Source organism: Pantherophis guttatus, chromosome 2, assembly GCF_059756535.1.
Source record: "Pantherophis guttatus breed Tessera chromosome 2, ASM5975653v1, whole genome shotgun sequence".
Taxonomy (NCBI): domain Eukaryota; kingdom Metazoa; phylum Chordata; class Lepidosauria; order Squamata; family Colubridae; genus Pantherophis; species Pantherophis guttatus.
The window spans coordinates 228,740,520-228,759,092 of record NC_142064.1 but is presented as its reverse complement, the minus strand read 5'-3'; the positions used below and the strand labels follow the sequence as shown (position 1 = coordinate 228,759,092).

General features: G+C 39.8%; 1 protein-coding gene across 5 annotated transcripts in view; it reads left to right on the top strand.

Moving 5' to 3' along the window:
- Positions 1-18,366, top strand: part of LOC117673904 (cullin-associated NEDD8-dissociated protein 1-like) — a 31,978-nt gene extending 13,612 nt beyond the window's left edge. For all 5 annotated transcript variants that reach the window (XM_087887890.1, XM_034431607.2, XM_034431606.2 and 2 more), the window contains 12 exons: positions 1,145-1,268; positions 3,475-3,731; positions 4,671-4,776; positions 6,392-6,540; positions 7,886-8,178; positions 9,257-9,398; positions 10,821-12,326; positions 12,940-13,035; positions 13,776-13,945; positions 14,453-14,617; positions 15,150-15,257; positions 17,248-18,366. In XM_087887890.1, coding sequence (XP_087744016.1) covers positions 1,145-1,268; positions 3,475-3,731; positions 4,671-4,776; positions 6,392-6,540; positions 7,886-8,178; positions 9,257-9,398; positions 10,821-12,326; positions 12,940-13,035; positions 13,776-13,945; positions 14,453-14,617; positions 15,150-15,257; positions 17,248-17,475 — 3,344 coding nt within the window. In that variant the 3' untranslated portion in view covers positions 17,476-18,366. The remainder of the gene's footprint in view (positions 1-1,144; positions 1,269-3,474; positions 3,732-4,670; positions 4,777-6,391; positions 6,541-7,885; positions 8,179-9,256; positions 9,399-10,820; positions 12,327-12,939; positions 13,036-13,775; positions 13,946-14,452; positions 14,618-15,149; positions 15,258-17,247) is intronic.
- The last annotated feature ends 207 nt before the right edge of the window (positions 18,367-18,573 follow it).

Here is an 18,573-nt window from a genome sequence, read left to right as displayed (position 1 = left end):
GTTTGAAGCACGAAGCAGTAATAGGTAGAATAGGAACATTTGGTCCATCCGCATTTTGTAACTGATCATGTCCCAGGGGTATCTTGTTTTGTGAGTAAAAATTCATGAAGCAGATACCACTGGGATATAAGCAGATCTTTTTTGAGAATACTGGCAGAGGGTATTCCAAACTCCAAATATGCCCGTCAGCCCTAAAACATTAGTGGCCCCGGAGTAAAATGTATTCAATATACACTCACAATAATGTTTGGATCACTTAAATCTTGTGCAAAACGTCTGGCAAATTTTTCTCTATAATTATAAAAAAATTGTAATAATTGCATGTTATGCTCCCTTCTTCAATTCTTATGTACTTTAGAATAGAATAGAGCTGGAAGGGACCTTGGAGGTCTTCTACTCCAGCCCCCTGGTCAAGCAGGAGAACCTATACTATTTCAGATAAGTGACTGTTTAGTCTCTCCTTAAAAACCTCCAGTGATGGAGTGCCCACGATTTCTGGAGGCAAGCTGATCCAGTGGTTAATTCTCCTCACTGTTAGGAAGTTTCTACTTAATTCCAGGTTGTTTCTCTCTTTGATTAGTTTCCAACCATTGTTTCTTGTCCTGCCCTCCGGTGCTTTGGAGAATAATTTGGCTCCTTCTTCTTTGTTAGCAGCCCCTCAAATACTGGAACTGTTATCATGTTGCCCCTAATTCTTCTTTTCTTTAGACTAGCTAGCCAAACCCAAATCCTGCAGCATTATTCATATGTTTTAGCCTCCAGGCCTTTGATCATCTTAGTTGCTCTTCTCTGAACTTTTTTCAAAATCTCAACATCTTTTTTGAAGTATGGTGACCAAAATTGTTGCAGTATTCCAGGTTTAGAATACTTTAAAATGGAACTTCCACAGTTCTTAAATAGCATAGTTCTTGGTTGTATTTACTGAGGATTTTGGGAATGTAATCCTCGTCCACCTGGAGGGTGTCATTTTGCAGAAGACTGATATGATGATCCCCATTGCCTGCGAACAGTTTATGACTTGAACCCTTGCAAGTTAAATTTGCTTAATCTGATCTGATTGTTTGCGATGATAAAAGCATCGCAAAATAGGAACAATTTTGTTGAAACCATCATTCTTTTTCTCTTCAAATTCCCACCTTCACAGGTTCTACCATGACAGCCAACGTTTGCAAAAAAATCACAGCTCAGCTGACTGGAGCTATTGGAAAGCAAGAAGATGTGTCGGTACAACTTGAGGCCCTTGACATTTTGTCAGACATTTTGAGCAGGTACAGTTACTTTTCAACAGTGTTGTTTCAAAAAGCTTTAAAATGTTCTTCCCTTGTAGCGTTTTAGAACCAGAATTCTCCAACCAGCAATTCTGAGAATTGAAGTCCACACATCTTAAAGGCGCTAAGGTGGAGAAACGCTGCTTTAGATAAAATGGGCTCTAACAGCAAGCAAACTAACAATGATACCTGAACTACTGGAAAGCAGCACATACAAATGACAAATTTATCCCTTTTGTTTCTAAGTCAAAGAACCTAAGAGAGCCAAGTAGCTAAATATTTGAGCCAAGGTAGCTTTCCCCATCACTGGTCCTTTGAGATTAAATAGCCAGGAGTTTGTTAGAGTTTCTGTTCTTAGATTCATCCTGAGAGGGCAGCATCTTAACAGGAGGAGGAGGGAAGGAGAGAATTTGAGCTGCTCAGCCTTATCAAGTGGATCAATCTTTCCAGGATTCAGGAGGTACCATGTTTCCCCAAAAATAAGACCCTGTCTTATATTTTTTTGAACTCTGAAATAAACGCTTGGCCTTATTTTCGTGGAGGTCTTATTATTTTGGGGCACGTGGAGCAAGATGGAGCTCCTCTTGCTGTCTTACCTGATATCCAGCTCTGCATTTAAATATTTTCGGGGAGGGCTTATTTTCGGGGGGAAAATAAGCACATGTTGCTCAAAAGCCCGATCGGGCTTATTATCAGGGGATGTCTTATTTTCGGGGAAACAAGGTAAAATTTAAGAGTCAATAAGTAATCAGAGAAAGTATGTTAGAGATTTTAACTTTATTTTAGATATGTACACAATCTTGCCCTTTTCTTTAAATATTGAGGATTCCATTTTTGATGAGCCTATCTACCATGCCTTTACTTGCACTTGATCTTAAATTGTAATTTCTTTTTCTGTAAGCTCTCTATCCCCTCCCCCACCCCCTGCTAAACTTAATATCTATCCATGGTTCTCTTTGCTGCTTCATGTCTATAATAAACTAAATACTCTTTTTAAATAGGCCTCTCAGTGCCAGCTTATGTTTAGGAGTCTGGTAACATACCTCAAAAGATTTAGGCCTGTAAATATGAATTATTAGAACAGTGAACATATTTTCTTGAAAAAAATAAAGGACAAACTCAAAAAAGGGACAAATCTGAAAGAGGTTCCCAAAGATAAAAAATTGTTTATGTTTATGACTTTGTTTTATAAAGGAGAATTCAGAAGCAAAACCAAGAAAATAAAAAAATAAATCTAAAGGATAGTTTTCTGAAATAAAGAACTCTCTTTTATAAGAAAGGACATATGGTCACTACCAGTTAGGGGTCTTAAATGACCCTGGGGCCCTTTCAGTGAAGAGGAAAGAAAACATGTTTTCCTTCTTATAGTCTTGCTTATATATCCCTGAATGGAGACATGAAAGAAAAGAAGAAAGGAAAAGAAATACAGTAGATGCCACTTATAGATAATAGTTTCTGAATGTCACTAGGCTATTCTGGTTGAATAGAACTGGCCTTGTCCACATGGCCCAAAGCCATAATCGCTAAAGTGAAAATGCAATACATCTGGAAATCATTAAATTGGAGAAGATTGCGTTAATGAACTCTTGACAATTCAGCTTCTAAAAAATGAGCATCATTCAGTCAGCTTTACTGCTGTCCATATTGAAACACTAGATTATAGTTGAAGATGCTGATTGACAGTTACATCTAATCTAAAACAAAAATCATGGAAGAAAAGTGAAAAAATGTATTGAAATGACTATTTTCTTTTAGTTGGATATATCAGATAGCAGAGTTCATATGCACTAAATAATGTGTTTTTATTACGGTACCTTCCTGAGCCCTTAAAGGGACTGTTGGGAAAACAGCATTAGTATAAACTGTTGCTTTTGTTAATTTGGATTATACTTTGTTGTACAAATGTATTATTTCTTGCAGCATCCTCTCTCTCATATACACCCCTCATGGTCTACAACTGCAAAGCTTATTCTTGCAAACAACAGAACATGTTTTCATCATTATTTATTTATAATAATTATTGGCCACCCATTTTACCATAGAGTAACTCTGGGTGGCTTACAGTTACATCTAATCTACAACGTAAATCATGGAAGAAAAGTGAAAAAAATGCATTGAAATGACTGTCTTCTTCAGGAAATTAACAGTTAAGTCCATCTCTGTTTGGAGAACATTTGGTTGATGTGAGTTTTGTCTGTGGTTTCAGGCTAGGGGGAACGCTGTACTCCTTCCATTCATCCATCCTGAATTGCCTCCTTCCTCAGCTCATCAGTCCCAGGTTGGCGGTTCGGAAGAGAGCCATCATTGCCCTAGGCCACCTGGTCTTGACATGCAATGGGAACATCTTTGCAGAGCTCATGGAACATCTCTTGTCAGAGCTGAAGAGGAATAATTCCACTTCTACTACAAGAACATATATCCAGTGTATTGCTGGTGTCAGCAAACAGGCTGGACACCGCATAGGTAAAGCCTTGTGATTTTGGATTTTTATCTTATTTCTGACCTGCGATGGCTGTTACCAACATTGTTGTTTCATGCCCATTGCTTATCGCAAAAAACTCCCCCCCAACCTGCCTTGCATTTTTAGTGAGATGCTCACCTTATTCTTTCCTTAGAGCCTATTTTGCTCTGAATATCTACTGTGGTAGAAAAATGTTTGGAGTTCCTTAGAGGGCCAGTTTAGTTTGGAATTGTGGCCTAAATAACTCTCCATAGATGGACCTCCTACATAATTAATATACATGCTTATTCTAATAGGCTACCAGCTAAGAGTAGAAGCGAAGAAGGTATTCCCTATCAAAGGCATCTCCAGAATAGATCCATCCAGATGGTTCATGGCTTTGAGCCCAACCAGGGGTGATAGGGGAAATCGCCATTTGAAAAATGGTAGGGTTTAAGAACATTAATGGGTGATTTCACAAGGGGGACTAAAAGTCGTTTTCTTTCTCTGCTATTGACACTGTTTTCTTGGGTGCCTTGGGTGTCGTGCTTTTACTGTCCAAGATACAAATTCAGACTGCACACTTGGATATGGGCTTTTATGTCAGAGAAATTAAATCATATTTTTTGATACACCAGATGTCCCTTACAGTGCTGTTTTGTAAAGGAATAGAAGAACACGGTGGTGGATTTGCTGTGCCACTACAACTTCCACATTTTGATTGAAACACAAATATATTGAGTTCATCAAGCAGCTCTAAGTGAGAAGGACATCTCTTTAACAAAACAGAACCTGAACAGACATCTTTTCCTTATGTGATACTCCTTGTGATACCTTTCCTGTGAGATGGATGGGCCCGTGTCCACCTTTGCTTCAAAAGGCTACGTTCTCAATGGGCCCCAATTGTTCAGTGGATCTGGGAAAGTATTTTGTGGATCGCTTACTCTCTCCCTGTCTTTTAGGGGACTACCTAGAGAAGATGATCCCATTGATAATTCAGTACTGCAATGTAGAGGATGATGAGCTGAGGGAATACTGTTTCCAAGCCTTTGAGTCTTTTGTAAGAAGGTTTGTACCTTTTATTCAAGTGTTATATGCAGCTGTCTTGGCTCCCATGTTCTTTTGTTCTAACTTTTAGAAGGAAATTCTTTTTTTTTTTTTTTTTGGTCACCTGTTGTTTGCAACAGAAATCAGGGCTATCTGCTCCAACTATCTGTGCCTGATTAGTTACCAGAAAAGTACAGTTTTAACTGCAGGACCTGTATCTGCTAGAACCGTGATGGTGGACCTATGGCACATCTGCCACAGGTGGCATGTGGAGCCTTATCTGCGGGCACACAAGCCGTCACCCTAGGTCAGCTCCACCATGCATGTGTGCACACCTCCTGCCGGCCAGCTGATTTTGAGGTCTCTGCCACGTATGCGGGAGATGCGCGTGAATGCCCATGCCACCCCTCCCCTTCCAGGAGTCTCCACGCAGCCCGTTTTGGATGCCAGGTAAGTTCAGGGCTTGTGCGGAGGCTCTGGGAGAGTGAAACGTGGGCCTCCCAGAAGTATCGGAAGTCCAGAAACAGGCCGTTTCCGGCCTCCAGAGGCTTCAAGGAGGCCTGGTGGGCCCAAAATGGGGCACGGGGGGGGTTGCGCACACATGCTTGGGGGGTGGGGAGCGTGGGGGGTGTCACATGCGCATGTGCAGGGGGCAGGGCAGCGTCGGGGTTGCACACGCATGCGCAGGGGGCAGGGTATGCAGGGGGGCATTGCATTATGGATGTGGGCATGCGTGCGCGCATTATCGTATGTGCACACATATTTTTCGCATCCGAGAAAAAAAAGGTTAGCCATCACTGTGCTAGAAGAATGATCTATCTCTAAGCGAGGGCCTGTCAGGATTAGGAAGATTCATAGGGAGTTTGAGCAAGTTTGTAGCATCTCGTATCACTTTCTTGAACCAACAGCAACTTTTCATAGGGTCAAATGGGATCAACTGGATAAATCCAGGAAAATTTGCAATAGGTTTATGGAATAGCCCAGCGTGCTCCATATCTCTCTTTTCTTCCGAATCTAAATTGCTGTATACTCCTGATAAAGTGGTCTCATCTAGTGGTTCTGGAGAATTGAAATTATCATTTTCTGCAAGTGGGATTTTTGAGATTGTTACTTTTTTAAAATAAGATTTAAACTTTTCTAAAAGGCTGATAATGAATAAACAAAGGGGATATGTCTCTTAGGATGAATAAGTGTAAAATGGATAATGAGGGATGAAACATGACTGTTGCCAGGAAGAGCAATATGATTAGATTAGCTGCTTGTGGGCTCTTGTCCTGAATCTTCCCTGAATCATGATTTTATGGGAGCCCCAGGCTTCAGATATATTTCAGTATCATTATCCTGATTGCCTGCATAATTTTTTAAAATAACTTTGATAAGAGTTAAAGAGTTATTAAACAAAAATAAGGGAAAGATTACCTGGCGATGGTTATATGTGTATGATTCCATACTTGTAAACGCTTACTACCACACAAAGCATTGGGAACGCCGATTACTAAAAATAATGTATTGCTGTGTGCTGAACCCAAGGATTATCTTTAGAGATGAAATGCCAGTTAACTGTTTGAAAAACATGACCAACAGAATTAAACATTATATTCTATGCTAATCTATGATTACCTTGCTGTTTCTAAAGGTGTCCAAAAGAAATTGGCCCTCACCTTCCTAATGTGACAGGACTATGCCTCAAGTACATCACATACGATCCAAATTACAACTATGATAACGAAGAGGAGGATGAAGACGAAATGATGGAAACTGAAAATGGAGAGGAGGAAGAGCAAGGTGCTGCACAATTAGGATTATGATGGTCATTGATAAAGACGGATTGCCTCCGTCACCAGTTCAGGAAGTTCTTTCAAACCATTCTGTTTCTTTCCTGAATCAATATTTTAGGGCTCAGAAGAGCATGTAAATTATACAACCATCCCTGTTCTAAATCGATTAGTGAAAAGTCTCAAAAATGTGGCCAGATAGAACTCTGGTGCATCTAAAGGAAGGGTTTAAATGAGTAGGTAAGAGTAGGTGGGACCTCAGGTTTCTATATGTTCTATTTGTTGATAAAGGTTTCTGAAGGTACTGTTCATGGCTGTCCTATTATCATTCTCTGCTATGAATCTTCTTTAAATTGGAAAAGCACTGTGACCTGACTTGACTAGGATCATTGCTACTACCCATTTCTCCTCTCCCTGACCTGAGGTCTTCATGGCTGTTGTTGCTTGCATGTGAAAAAAGAAGAAGCAAGAAGGCCTGTTCTGGTATACAGTAGATCAACTATCGATTATCTTGCCCCTTCTGTACTTGATGTTACTAGCAATTGGTCTGTGCAACCTAAGGAAGACTTTAGCAATTTCCTCTTACCAGTCTAAATTTGTAAAATTAAATAATTCAGCATGGTTCTTTGCTCTTGTCATTCTAAGGTGAAAATGCAGCTCTCACATGAGCCAAGGGTTGCATTTAATGTTGGACTGGCATGCTGGGAATAGATTTGAGCTACACTTCCAAAATTGAAAGAATCCAGGACAAAATCAAGATGGGATTAATTTACCATTTATTTGAAACCATCATGGTAGCTCCACTCTCTCAGATCTTTCCCCCTAGAAGTACTTACAGGTCCTCACCTTGTTAATGTTTCAGAAACACAGTATTTCTATTTCTATATGAACCTTTGGCTGGCTATGAAGTACCTCTATTGAGTTTCAATAATGATTTAGTGGGATGCGAGTTCTCTTTCTTTTGCTCATTTAATGCTGTCAAGAGTCCTTCATAATTTGGGCAGGTTATGAATTCATAGATCATATTAATATGGCTTTACATCATACTCAAAGCTTTGGAGGTGAGGTGAATAAGGTCCGTGACAATGTTATGTGAGAATTTGACCCACGGACAACTTGTAAAATAGTCACTGCTGAATTTTCTTCTGAAAGAAAAAAAACCCGACTTCTATCTACAGCAGGGGTGTCAAACTCACATTGTCATGTGGTCACGTGACATATCGCGACTTTTTCCCCCTTCGCTAAAATGGGGGTGGGCATGGCCAGTGCATGATGCATCCAGCCTGCGGGCCACGAGTTTGACACCCCTGATCTACAGTGTCTGTCAATAACAACTCTCCTTCATTCCTCCTCAGAAAGTGATGATGAGTATAGCGATGACGATGACATCAGCTGGAAAGTTCGTAGGTCTGCTGCAAAATGCCTTGAGGCCATTGTCAGCACCAGACATGACCTTCTGCAGGATTTCTACAAAACTCTCTCTCCGGCTTTAATAAGCAGATTCAAAGAAAGGGAAGAGAACGTTAAGGCGGACATCTTCTCAGCCTATATATCTTTACTGAAGCAAACTCTGCCCATTCAGAGTTGGCTGCAAGCTTCGGATGAAGCAGGCAAAGAGGACATACCTCTTACCATGCTTCAGAACCAGGTGAGTTGACCTTAATCACACGTTGCTGTTTGGCATGATATAGATGCAACTGTTTCAAAACAGTTTCAACTGCTCAAAATTGAGTTATTCTGTAAGGCACAGGTGTAAAACTCAAGGCCTGTGGGCTGGATCCGGCCCTGGCCCATGGGGTGCTTAGATCTGGCTCACGGGCCCGCCCTGGAAACAGGGCAGGGGGTTGCACGAAGCCGTTGCTACGCTCCTTCAGCCCCCAAGGTCAAACACAAGCCTGATGCGGCCCTCAATGAAATTGAATTTGACACCCCTGCTGTAAGGTATCTGGGCTCTTTCATGGTGTCTTGTGAGGTTTTAATCCTTGGATCGTTCTTTGATGGACTCAATATTATGCAGCTACTTGAAAAGGTTACTGCTTCTTATCCTATTTGGTATTCTGAAGGATAAAAGTAGCTTTAGCCTTCCTATGGAGTTGATTTTATGGTCTGGTCCACCTAGTAAAGTTGTCGGCAGCAGCCTAGCAGATCTTGGTGGCAATATTTGTATCCCTCGTTGTCTGTCCAGAGTTGTTCTTGTTGCTTATTTGTCATGACTTTTACAGTGATACTCTGGGTTGCCAAAAGACTTTCTGCACCAGTTCTGAATACGTAGCCATCCAACAATATTAGGTAGGGTGTAAGCTTATGTACATAAACCCAGCTATCTAGTAGTGATCTGCTCAGTGATTTGACCACTCTGTCCTGATTTTGGAGACCATGGTGACTTGCCTGCCCATTAAACATAATGATTACTTAAATAAAGGTCCAACTAATTGTTAGAAATAGCTACAGAGATCATTGGAGTTGAGGTAGGGTGGGGGGCAGTATATTTAAATAAAATAATGAGCTATTGAAGATTATTTTTTTGCCTGAAGGGAAATATATAGTGATTATTTCTTCACTTTAAATGCATGATTTCGTACACCTCTAGTTCTTCATTTATACCTGAAAGCATTTTCCACATAGATCCAGTTTCCTGTTTGTACTAAATAATTAACGTTCGCTTGGATTTTGAGTTCTTTTGGCTTTGAATCAGATTACCAATGAGCTTCTTTCTAATCACATAGGTTCCAAACATTATCAAAGCTTTGCACAAGCAACTTAAAGAGAAGAGCATCAGATCAAGACAAGGGTGCTTCGCTCTCTTGACGGAACTGGCGAACGTCCTCCCTGGTTGCCTTGCAGATCACATACCTGCACTAGTGCCGGGTAAAGCTTGTCTGTTGACTAAGCAATCATGGGGCAGTTTTCAGCAAGGGTCACTTTACATTTTCATTTTCATTCATTCTTCACTTTTGATATTAAGAAACGTGGTGGCGCAGTGGTTAGAATATACTATTGTAGGCTAACTCTGCCCACAGCCTAGAGTTCGATCCAGTTGGGGATCAAGGTTGACTCAGCCTTCCATCCTTCTGAGGTGGGTAAAATGAAGACCCAGATTGTTGGGGGCAATATGCTGACTCTGTAAACAGCTTAGAGAGGGCTGTAAAAGCACTGTTAAGCGGTATATAATTCTAGTGCTAGTGCTATTCTACGAAGCAAAGCAGTAAATAATAAAGCAACTTCTCTTCCACTTGTATTTTCTTTTTTATAGTCAAGACTATAGTCCTGTTGCTCTATACACATCAGAGAATGTTATGCCATTGGTTTAACTGAGGCTAGTGGCTGCAGATACTGGGTCTTTTTCTTCGTTAAAAAAAATCCATGTGAGCAGCCAAAGACTAGCTGAATTGTACATCTGTTTAATTTCCATTTATCATCGTACCTTGCTTCTGTTTTTTTTTTTTTTTTTAAAAAGCCAGAATTCTGTTAATCGAGGTACAGTTTTTCTGTGGGAAATACTGGAATACATAACTTTTACTGCAGAATATTATCTGTTCTTAAGTTTTGGCCTCATATTGGCTTCTGTTGAAATGAATGAGAAAGTAATTAACTGGAGTTTATTCTTCCATCTGCATTTTCTCAAAATAGGATCAAAAAATTATATTGGTATTTGAAATCTATATGATCTCTGGTTATTTGCGGTTTTTCTTTTGTTGTAATTCTCTATTCCTGGGTATGTTATATAAAATAATTGTAAAATACTGCAGCAGTTCTCCACCAAACTGGTTTTATCTTAATTTAGGAGTAAACTCTTATATGCAAATATACAACATAAACTATTAATAGTATCTTTTCCAAACAGACCTTGTAATTAATGACCATTTTCTGAAGTCAGTGAAGTCTTTTGAAGCCTAGCAGCCATGTGTAAGATCTGTAAAGTATTTTTAAAAATAAATCTGAATCACTCAATAATCAGTTTGAAGTTGCTGTGAATTGTATCCAGTGGTATCTGTCTACCAGGGTAATAGATACCCACGAGGAAATAGATCCCTATTCGCAGTGTAACCTCATGCATGTAGCCTAATCTTTTATTTATTTATTAGATTTTTTTTAAAAAAAAAAGGTGACCACAAAGGTTTTTTGACAGAAGCTGTCATGCTGCAGAAGTTTGGGGAAATCCTCTGCAGAAAATTTGGGAGGTGCAGAGTCTGGAGATAGGAAATTTTCTATTGTGAAAAAAGTCTATTGTGATGAGGGTTGGATGGGGTGCAACTATAAAGCAAGCTGACCAATGTTTTCTTGGCACAGGAATTGTCTTCTCCTTGACGGATAAATCCAGCTCCTCCAATATGAAGATAGATACTCTGACTTTCCTTCATGTTGTTCTCTGCAACCACCCCCGAGAAGTGTTCCATCCCCATGTTAAAGCCCTGCTGCCCCCCGTGGTAATTTGCATCGGGGATCCTTTTTACAAGATAACATCTGAAGCTTTGCTGGTGACTCTACAGCTTGTGAAAGTAATTCGTCCCTTGGATGCGCCTTGTACATTTGACGCCAAACCTTACGTGACAGACTTGTTTTCTGCAACGTTGAAGAGGCTGAAAGCGGCTGACATCGACCAGGAGGTGAAGGAACGGGCTATCTCCTGCATGGGGCAAATCGTTTCCAATCTGGGGGACTACTTAAGCAGCGAACTCCAGCCAACTCTGAAGATTTTCCTTGAGAGACTGAAAAATGAAATAACTAGACTGACCACGGTCAAAGCACTGACTCTGATTGCAAATTCCTCACTCAAAATAGACCTGAGGCCCATTCTAGCAGAAGGCTTCCCCATCTTGGCTTCCTTCTTGCGTAAGAATCAGCGTGCCTTGAAACTGAGTACTTTGACGGCTCTGGACGTCTTGATCAGAAACTATAGTGATAGCCTCAAGCCAGCCATGATTGAATGTGTTCTAATGGAGCTTCCGGATTTAATTAGCGAGAACGATATGCACGTTTCTCAGGTGGCCATTGTGTTCCTTACTACTTTAGCTAAGGTTTATCCCTCATCCTTGTCCAAGATCAGTGGTACAGTTCTGTCAGAGCTTTTCCAGCTGGTTTACTCGCCTTTGATGCAAGGAGGGGCCCTCAATGCCATTGTAGACTTCTTCCAAGCACTGGTTGTGATCAAGGCAGTCAACATGAACTATGCTGACCTGATGAAGCAGCTAACTAGTCCTATATACTCTTCGACCTCTAGCGGAGTCTCCACCACTTTGCACAAGCAGGCTTTTCACTCTGTTGCCAAATGTGTGGCGGCTCTTTCTTCCGTGTGTCCAAAAGAAATCCCTGGCCTAGTAAACTTGTTCATTCAGGATGTGAAGAACCCAAAGTCTACCACTGCTGTCAGAATGTTGGCGTTCCTCTCGCTCGCAGAAATAGGCCGCACCACCAACCTGAGCGCTCAGAAGGAACTCAAAGCCGTGATCCTGGAAGCATTTGCCTCGCCCAGCGAAGAGGTGAAATCAGCGGCTTCCTATGCTTTGGGCAACATCAGTGTGGGCAACCTGAAAGAGTACCTTCCCTTCATGCTGAAGGAGATTGGTGGCCAGCCTAAGCGGCAGTACCTACTGCTTCATTCCCTGAAAGAAGTCATTAGCTCCTCCCCAGCAGAGAGCCTGAAACCTTATGGGGAGGACATATGGGCCCTGCTTTTCAAGCACTGTGAATATACAGAGGAAGGAACCCGCAATGTTGTCGCTGAATGCTTGGGGAAATTGACTGTAGTAAACCCTTCTCAGTTGCTGCCCCGGCTGAAAAAACAGCTGTTTTCAGGTAAGGGAAGGGAAAGGATAGGACTGAGGCAATTGCTCAGCTGAGGGGAGGGTTGTACTTTTCGCTTTGAATCAGTGCTGTAGATCTGTGGGTTCTTGTAGTGCCTGTTTACCTTGCAGTGTCCATCCTTAAGCTGTTTTTGAGAGATTGATTGTATTCTGTTCGGGTTCCTTTCAAGAAGATCCTGTCTCGTTCGTGTTTTAGGTACCATTTTAAGGCACTTCCTGGTTGAAAGGATTAGCCGGTAACATCACCATTGCCCAGGGGGTGGTTGTGGAGCCTCCTTTCATGTCTCTGTCAAGGAGCTGGAGCAAATGATGGTAGCTCACCCGGCCATACACAGCAGTACTCGGATCTCGAACACGGGCTTTCTAACCTCCAACCGAGCATCCTAAACATGTGAGCCACTGTGCTCCTTCAAGAGGATGAGCGCTATAAAAAAGAGAGCTCACAATAATTTTCACACAGTGCATGCTGGGCTTGTTTGTGCTTCTTCGTTATTATCAGTGTTCTGGGAACAATGAAGAAAAGCGATTTTAAGGGGAGAAAAGGTGGTAGAAATGATCTGTGTACTTTTCAAGATAAATAATTTCCTCCCCACTTCTCATTGTAGGCTCTCCCTATGCTCGGAGTACAGTGGTGACTGCAATAAAATTCACCATCTCGGATCACCCACAACCCATTGACCCACTTCTTAAAGGATGCATAGGTAATTTTGAGTTTTGATCAAAGACTTTCTTTGGAAGTCAGAATAGCGGGCTTTTCTTAAATTAAAAAATTAATGGAAAAGAGAAATGACCCAAAGAATTAATTGCTATAAGAACGTGATCTTTAACTTTATCTGAAAGTGCTTGGCTTTCATTGTTGCGCCCATATCCCAACCCTGTTCTGTTTGAATCTGAAAAGTTGTTCAAATTCTAAATGTTTTCTGATGTCAAAATGAATTAGGTGGGGGGCAAACAAGTGGAAGTTGAATCCAAAGAAAGAGGTGCTTCTGACCAGTTAAAACATGAAATATATTATGGAGGATGTTACTCTTCTTTTTTTTTTTAATCAAGAAACAAAATCCAAGCAGATCTTTTAACTGATTCCATTCTCATTAAGCATATTGACATGACATTTCCACAATGAACTTGAATACACAATTGTTATCTAAAATACAGAATAGTTTTGTTAAATATGCTTAGGTCATCTGAATTGTTTCTACATTGCTATCTTTAAAGTACCCAATTCTATGATCGAGTCTAGATGATAATGCAACTTGAATATTGATGCAGATACTAGGGAATAAATGACAGAATAGGCTGTCCATTTGATCTCTCCTGCCTGGTTTGAAAATATGAATTTTTAAAATCTTCCTTCTGCTTTTTGAATATTATGTGCATCCCAGAATGTATTTAAAGCTAGTGTTGCTGCCTTTTAAACTCTTGTTATGCTATAATCGTGCAGGTGACTTCTTGAAAACTCTTCAGGATCCTGACCTGAATGTTCGTCGTGTTGCTTTAGCTATGTTTAATTCTGCTGCTCACAACAAACCTTCCCTAATCCGAGATCAGCTCAGTACGGTCCTGCCCCACCTATACAATGAAACCAAAATTAGAAGGGAGCTCATACGAGAGGTATGGATCATATTCCATTTCAGCATTATCCTGTACTGACGTTGGGTCAGGTGTGGGCAGCTATGGCCCCTTTACGACCTGTGAATGTCAACTCCCATGCTGGCTCAGGAATTCTGGGAGTTGACATCCACAAGTCATAAAGGGGCTAGTTGTTGATCCCTGAGTTGGGTGGTTCCCCCATTACTCCTAACTTACTGTTGTTATGAATGATGACCAGGGATCTGCACGACCAGATCAAATGGGAATGATAAGCAACATAGATATAGATGTGTGTGAATATAATTAAGCCAATGTTCTTATGACACCTGAAAGTAAACTAATTCCACAGGTGTATGGAAATGATTACTGAACCTGTAATTTAAAGCTTTAAATTGGAATACCTTCAGCTGAACTTCAATTGGAAATGAACTAAGCAATTCTGTGGCTTCACGCTGGGCCAGATAAAGTTGGCATGTGAAAGTTTTCCTTTTTTTAGAACTTCCAGCTACTTTGAATTTCCCCTTTTAGGTAGAAATGGGGCCATTCAAACACACAGTAGATGATGGGCTCGATGTGAGGAAAGCTGCTTTTGAATGCATGTACACACTTTTGGAAAGCTGCCTTGATCGACTGGACATCTATGAATACTTAAATCATGTGGAAGATGGCTTGAAAGATCATTATGATATCAGGGTAACGTTTCTTTTTTTAAAAAATTAATTTTGGAGTTTCTAATTTCATTATTTCATTGAATTGTAGGGCTGTTTTGGATGAATCAGTTACCCCTGTGCAATGAATCCTGACTTGTCTTCTTCCTCAAAGACAATGCCCCAACTGGGGGATCCTATAAGAGCTAAATAATCCACTTCCATGTTATTTTCTTCTGCCTTGTAACCTAGAAGGAAGAGCAACTCTTAAGTAGGAGGGAAGCTTTGTTGCAGTGTTGTAAAGCAGTGGCCCCCAACCTTTTGGACACCAGGGATCAGTTGTTCGGAGAAAGTTTTTTTCCGTGGACCGGAGGGGGCATGGTTTCACCTGCTGCCTGCATCCCACGGATGGGGCTTCACTTGTTTGTGTTGGTCCAGAGATCGGGGATGAGGGATACCTGTTGTAAAGAGTCTGTTTTAAAGGCAAAGGTGACCACGAGTTGTGGTAAATTATTACTGAAATACATGCTTGAAAAAAATGATGCTAATATAAGCTTTTTCCTTTCTTCATTATGAAGATGCTGACTTTCATTATGTTGGCTCGCCTGTCGACACTGTGTCCTAATGCTGTCCTGCAAAGATTAGAGCGGCTTGTTGAACCACTGCGAGCAACATGTTCAACTAAGGTAATGTCCTGGGAAGCTTGAATGTATTTATATCTTTTTTATATATATTTATAAAAAAAATATTTTTTTAGTATAATAATTCCATCTTCCATTAAACAGTGTGTCATCTGGATACAAATATCTTTGTGCAGTAATAATCAAAGTTTACAACAATATTCCTTACATACATAATAAATATATTCACTTCTCCTTCTTAACATATTTCTAATAAGAATATAATAGTAATATTAAACATAATCCTAATTGTCATAATAATAATTATAATCGTGTTTTCTCTCTTAACATATTTTCTATATTTCATTAACCATCTTCTTTTATTTCCCTATTTCTAACTTCCGTTTTTATTTTCTAACTATCGATAAAATAGTTCCCATGTCGTGTAGTACTCAATTTGTTCTTTCTCCTTAATTGCAAGTGTTGAACTATTCATTTCTGCACATTCTAATATTTTCCTATTCACATTCTCATTGTAGGGATCTCTTCACTTTTCCAGTTTTGTGCGAATACAATTCTAGCTGCAGTTAATACATGAATATGTATACAAATATGAAAAATAAATAAATAAATAAATAATTAGATATGCATTCCCCTTACTATAGATTTCAGGTAAAATCCCCAACAAAAATATTTCTGGTTTTTATATCTTGATAGCCCTACTTCTCTCTTTCCTGAGGTACCTAATTGTTCATGTCCTAAGAGACAAGAGATTACTGTTGCAATGGAATCACAATTGCAATCCTCCACTTACAACCATTCATTTAATGACCATTCAAAGTTACTGTACTGAAAAAAGTGACTTATAACTAGTCCTCACACTTACAACCATCGCAGTATCCTGTGGCCATGTGATTGCTATTTTGATCATCTCAGTTGGCTTCTGACAAGCAAATTTAATGGGGGAAGCCCCATTCACTCAATGACCGCATGCTTCGTTTAACAACTGCAGTGATTTAACATTGGTGCAAAAAAAAATGTTGCAAAATCAGGCACGATGTACTTAACAGCTGCCTTGCTTACCAATGGAAATTCTGGTGCCAATTATAATTGTGAAAGTGGAATTGACTGAAGCAATCTTAGCTGATTATCTGGGATGAGTTTCCCCCGATTGACACAGAAGTGGACCAAATCCCCAAAAACTCTGAACTCTGCTGTCTTAGGCTTTGTTTTGTAGTGGTTCTCCTTCCCCCAAGGCTGATTCCATTAGGTGTTGGATATAGAAGGAACAACTCCAAACTTGGACCTCTCATAATGTGGGACATCTCAGGGCTTAATTATCTCTGTTCCCATTTAAAATTTAAATGTCCTCACCTAAGCAGTTTTATCAGCACTGGGTAGAAAAACCATCAATATTGTGGTAATACTATATTGGTATATCTTCATCCCTAGCTATACGAATGATGTGCTTGAGGCTTTTACCCAGGCCTAGTGACCTTGAGGGATGGGGAAGAACAGGTTGCAACTCAACCCTGACAAGACCAGGTGACTCTGGGTTTTTGCCCTCTCCCTTGGATCTAATGGTTTTTCGTCTACAACTCTTGATGGGATTGCATTTCTCCAGTTTTGAGCTTGATCTCAGGTCTTCCTGATATCAGCTTCTACCCGGAGAGAAGGTGGTAACATGGCTAGGAATGGTCTTTGCAGATTTGTCTTGTGCACTACTTATGGACCAGGAGTCTCTGCTATCCTTCTTGGCTTTTTTTGGATTCCTATAACTGGGTTCCTACAATGTGTTGTATATTGGGCTGTTCTTGAAGAACTCCGAGATTTCAGATGGTCTAGAATATGCAGAGATTAATGAATGTGGCTATTGTATTTTAGACTTATTTAACATCTCCTAAGTGTTCTACACATGGGCAGGTATGTAGTCAGATTTCCTTTTCTTGACAACACAAAAAGTCACTGAATAACGTATCAATGTGATTAAAACTGGTAATATTTTAATTTTGCCCGAGGATCTTTTAAAGGTATTCTAATCATTTTTTTTTTCTAGGTAAAGGCTGGTTCTGTAAAACAGGAATTTGAGAAGCAAGATGAACTGAAACGTTCAGCAATGAGGGCAGTAGCTGCTCTACTGACCATCCCAGATGCCGATAAAAGCCCTGTAATGGCCGAATTTTCTTCCCAAATCCGAGCCAACCCAGAAATGTCTTCCCTCTTTGAAAGCATTCAGAAGGATCCCACTTCATTATCAGCATCAGAATCAATGGAACTGAGTTAGAATTTTTGGACTATTTTGTCTGCTTCTTACAATCCACAGTTTCCAGCGCAGGAGCTAGAAATGATTTTAGAGACAGGCGTCATTTTAAAAATGACAATTATTTCTATTGAAACAAAGTAAGATTTCAGATATGATAAAAGGAACAGCAACCTTATTTTTCAGTTACCACTTATTCCGAAATGCAATCATGCCAAAATAAGAGTCAACCTAATTACAGCATTGACAAATTTACCGCCACTATTATTAAAGTGAAAAGAATGAATTCTTAAAAGTGATGACAGACTATTATGCTGTACCCCCAAATGAATCAACAGATGTGGCAATTACATCAGTTAAATACTGGTGTTCCATGTTTGCAGATATTACAATTAAGTGATTTTTCATAGTGTTACAAGATTTTATACCCATTGCCCTGCCTCCCTCCTTTGAAATTAATATTAAATTACAGAAGTATCTCAACTGTCTTCCAAGATTGAATGCCTTATGCTTCATTAATGTGGTTTGTCTGCCACTAATTTTTTTTTCTTGTATGGACCCTCTTGCTACAATTCTTGTTTTTTAGAAGGAGCTAATACCAAAGCAATTATTTCAAAGTATATAAAATTAGCATGTTATTATCAAGAGACATTCATCTGGTATAAAGTATGCAAGTTATGAATTGGCACCGTTCATTTGTCAAAATGAAAATACAACTGTAGTATTCTCATTTTTTTTTTCATTCAGCAAGGATCATATTGTGCCTTGCAGCTTCTGATTACATTTCATTGGGGGAGGGGAGTCATATACCACTTAATATGTGAATCACTTAAGTGCTCTATTTATAAAACAGGGTGTCACCTTTTGCTGTACATGCATCAGAAGAAAATAAAGTCAAATATATAAATGACGAAATTTGGTTAATTATTGGTTTTCTACCCAATTAACTTTTGTATGGACACTTAAGAAAAATAACAATTTTGAAAACGCTAGATAATTGTTATGATACAGACAAGCAAAATTAACATACTGGAGCCAAAGAATCATAATGAAGCCTAGTTGTTTCCAACACTGAAATTCAATTTACCACAAAATGCAAGTGGCACAATTCACAATACCTCC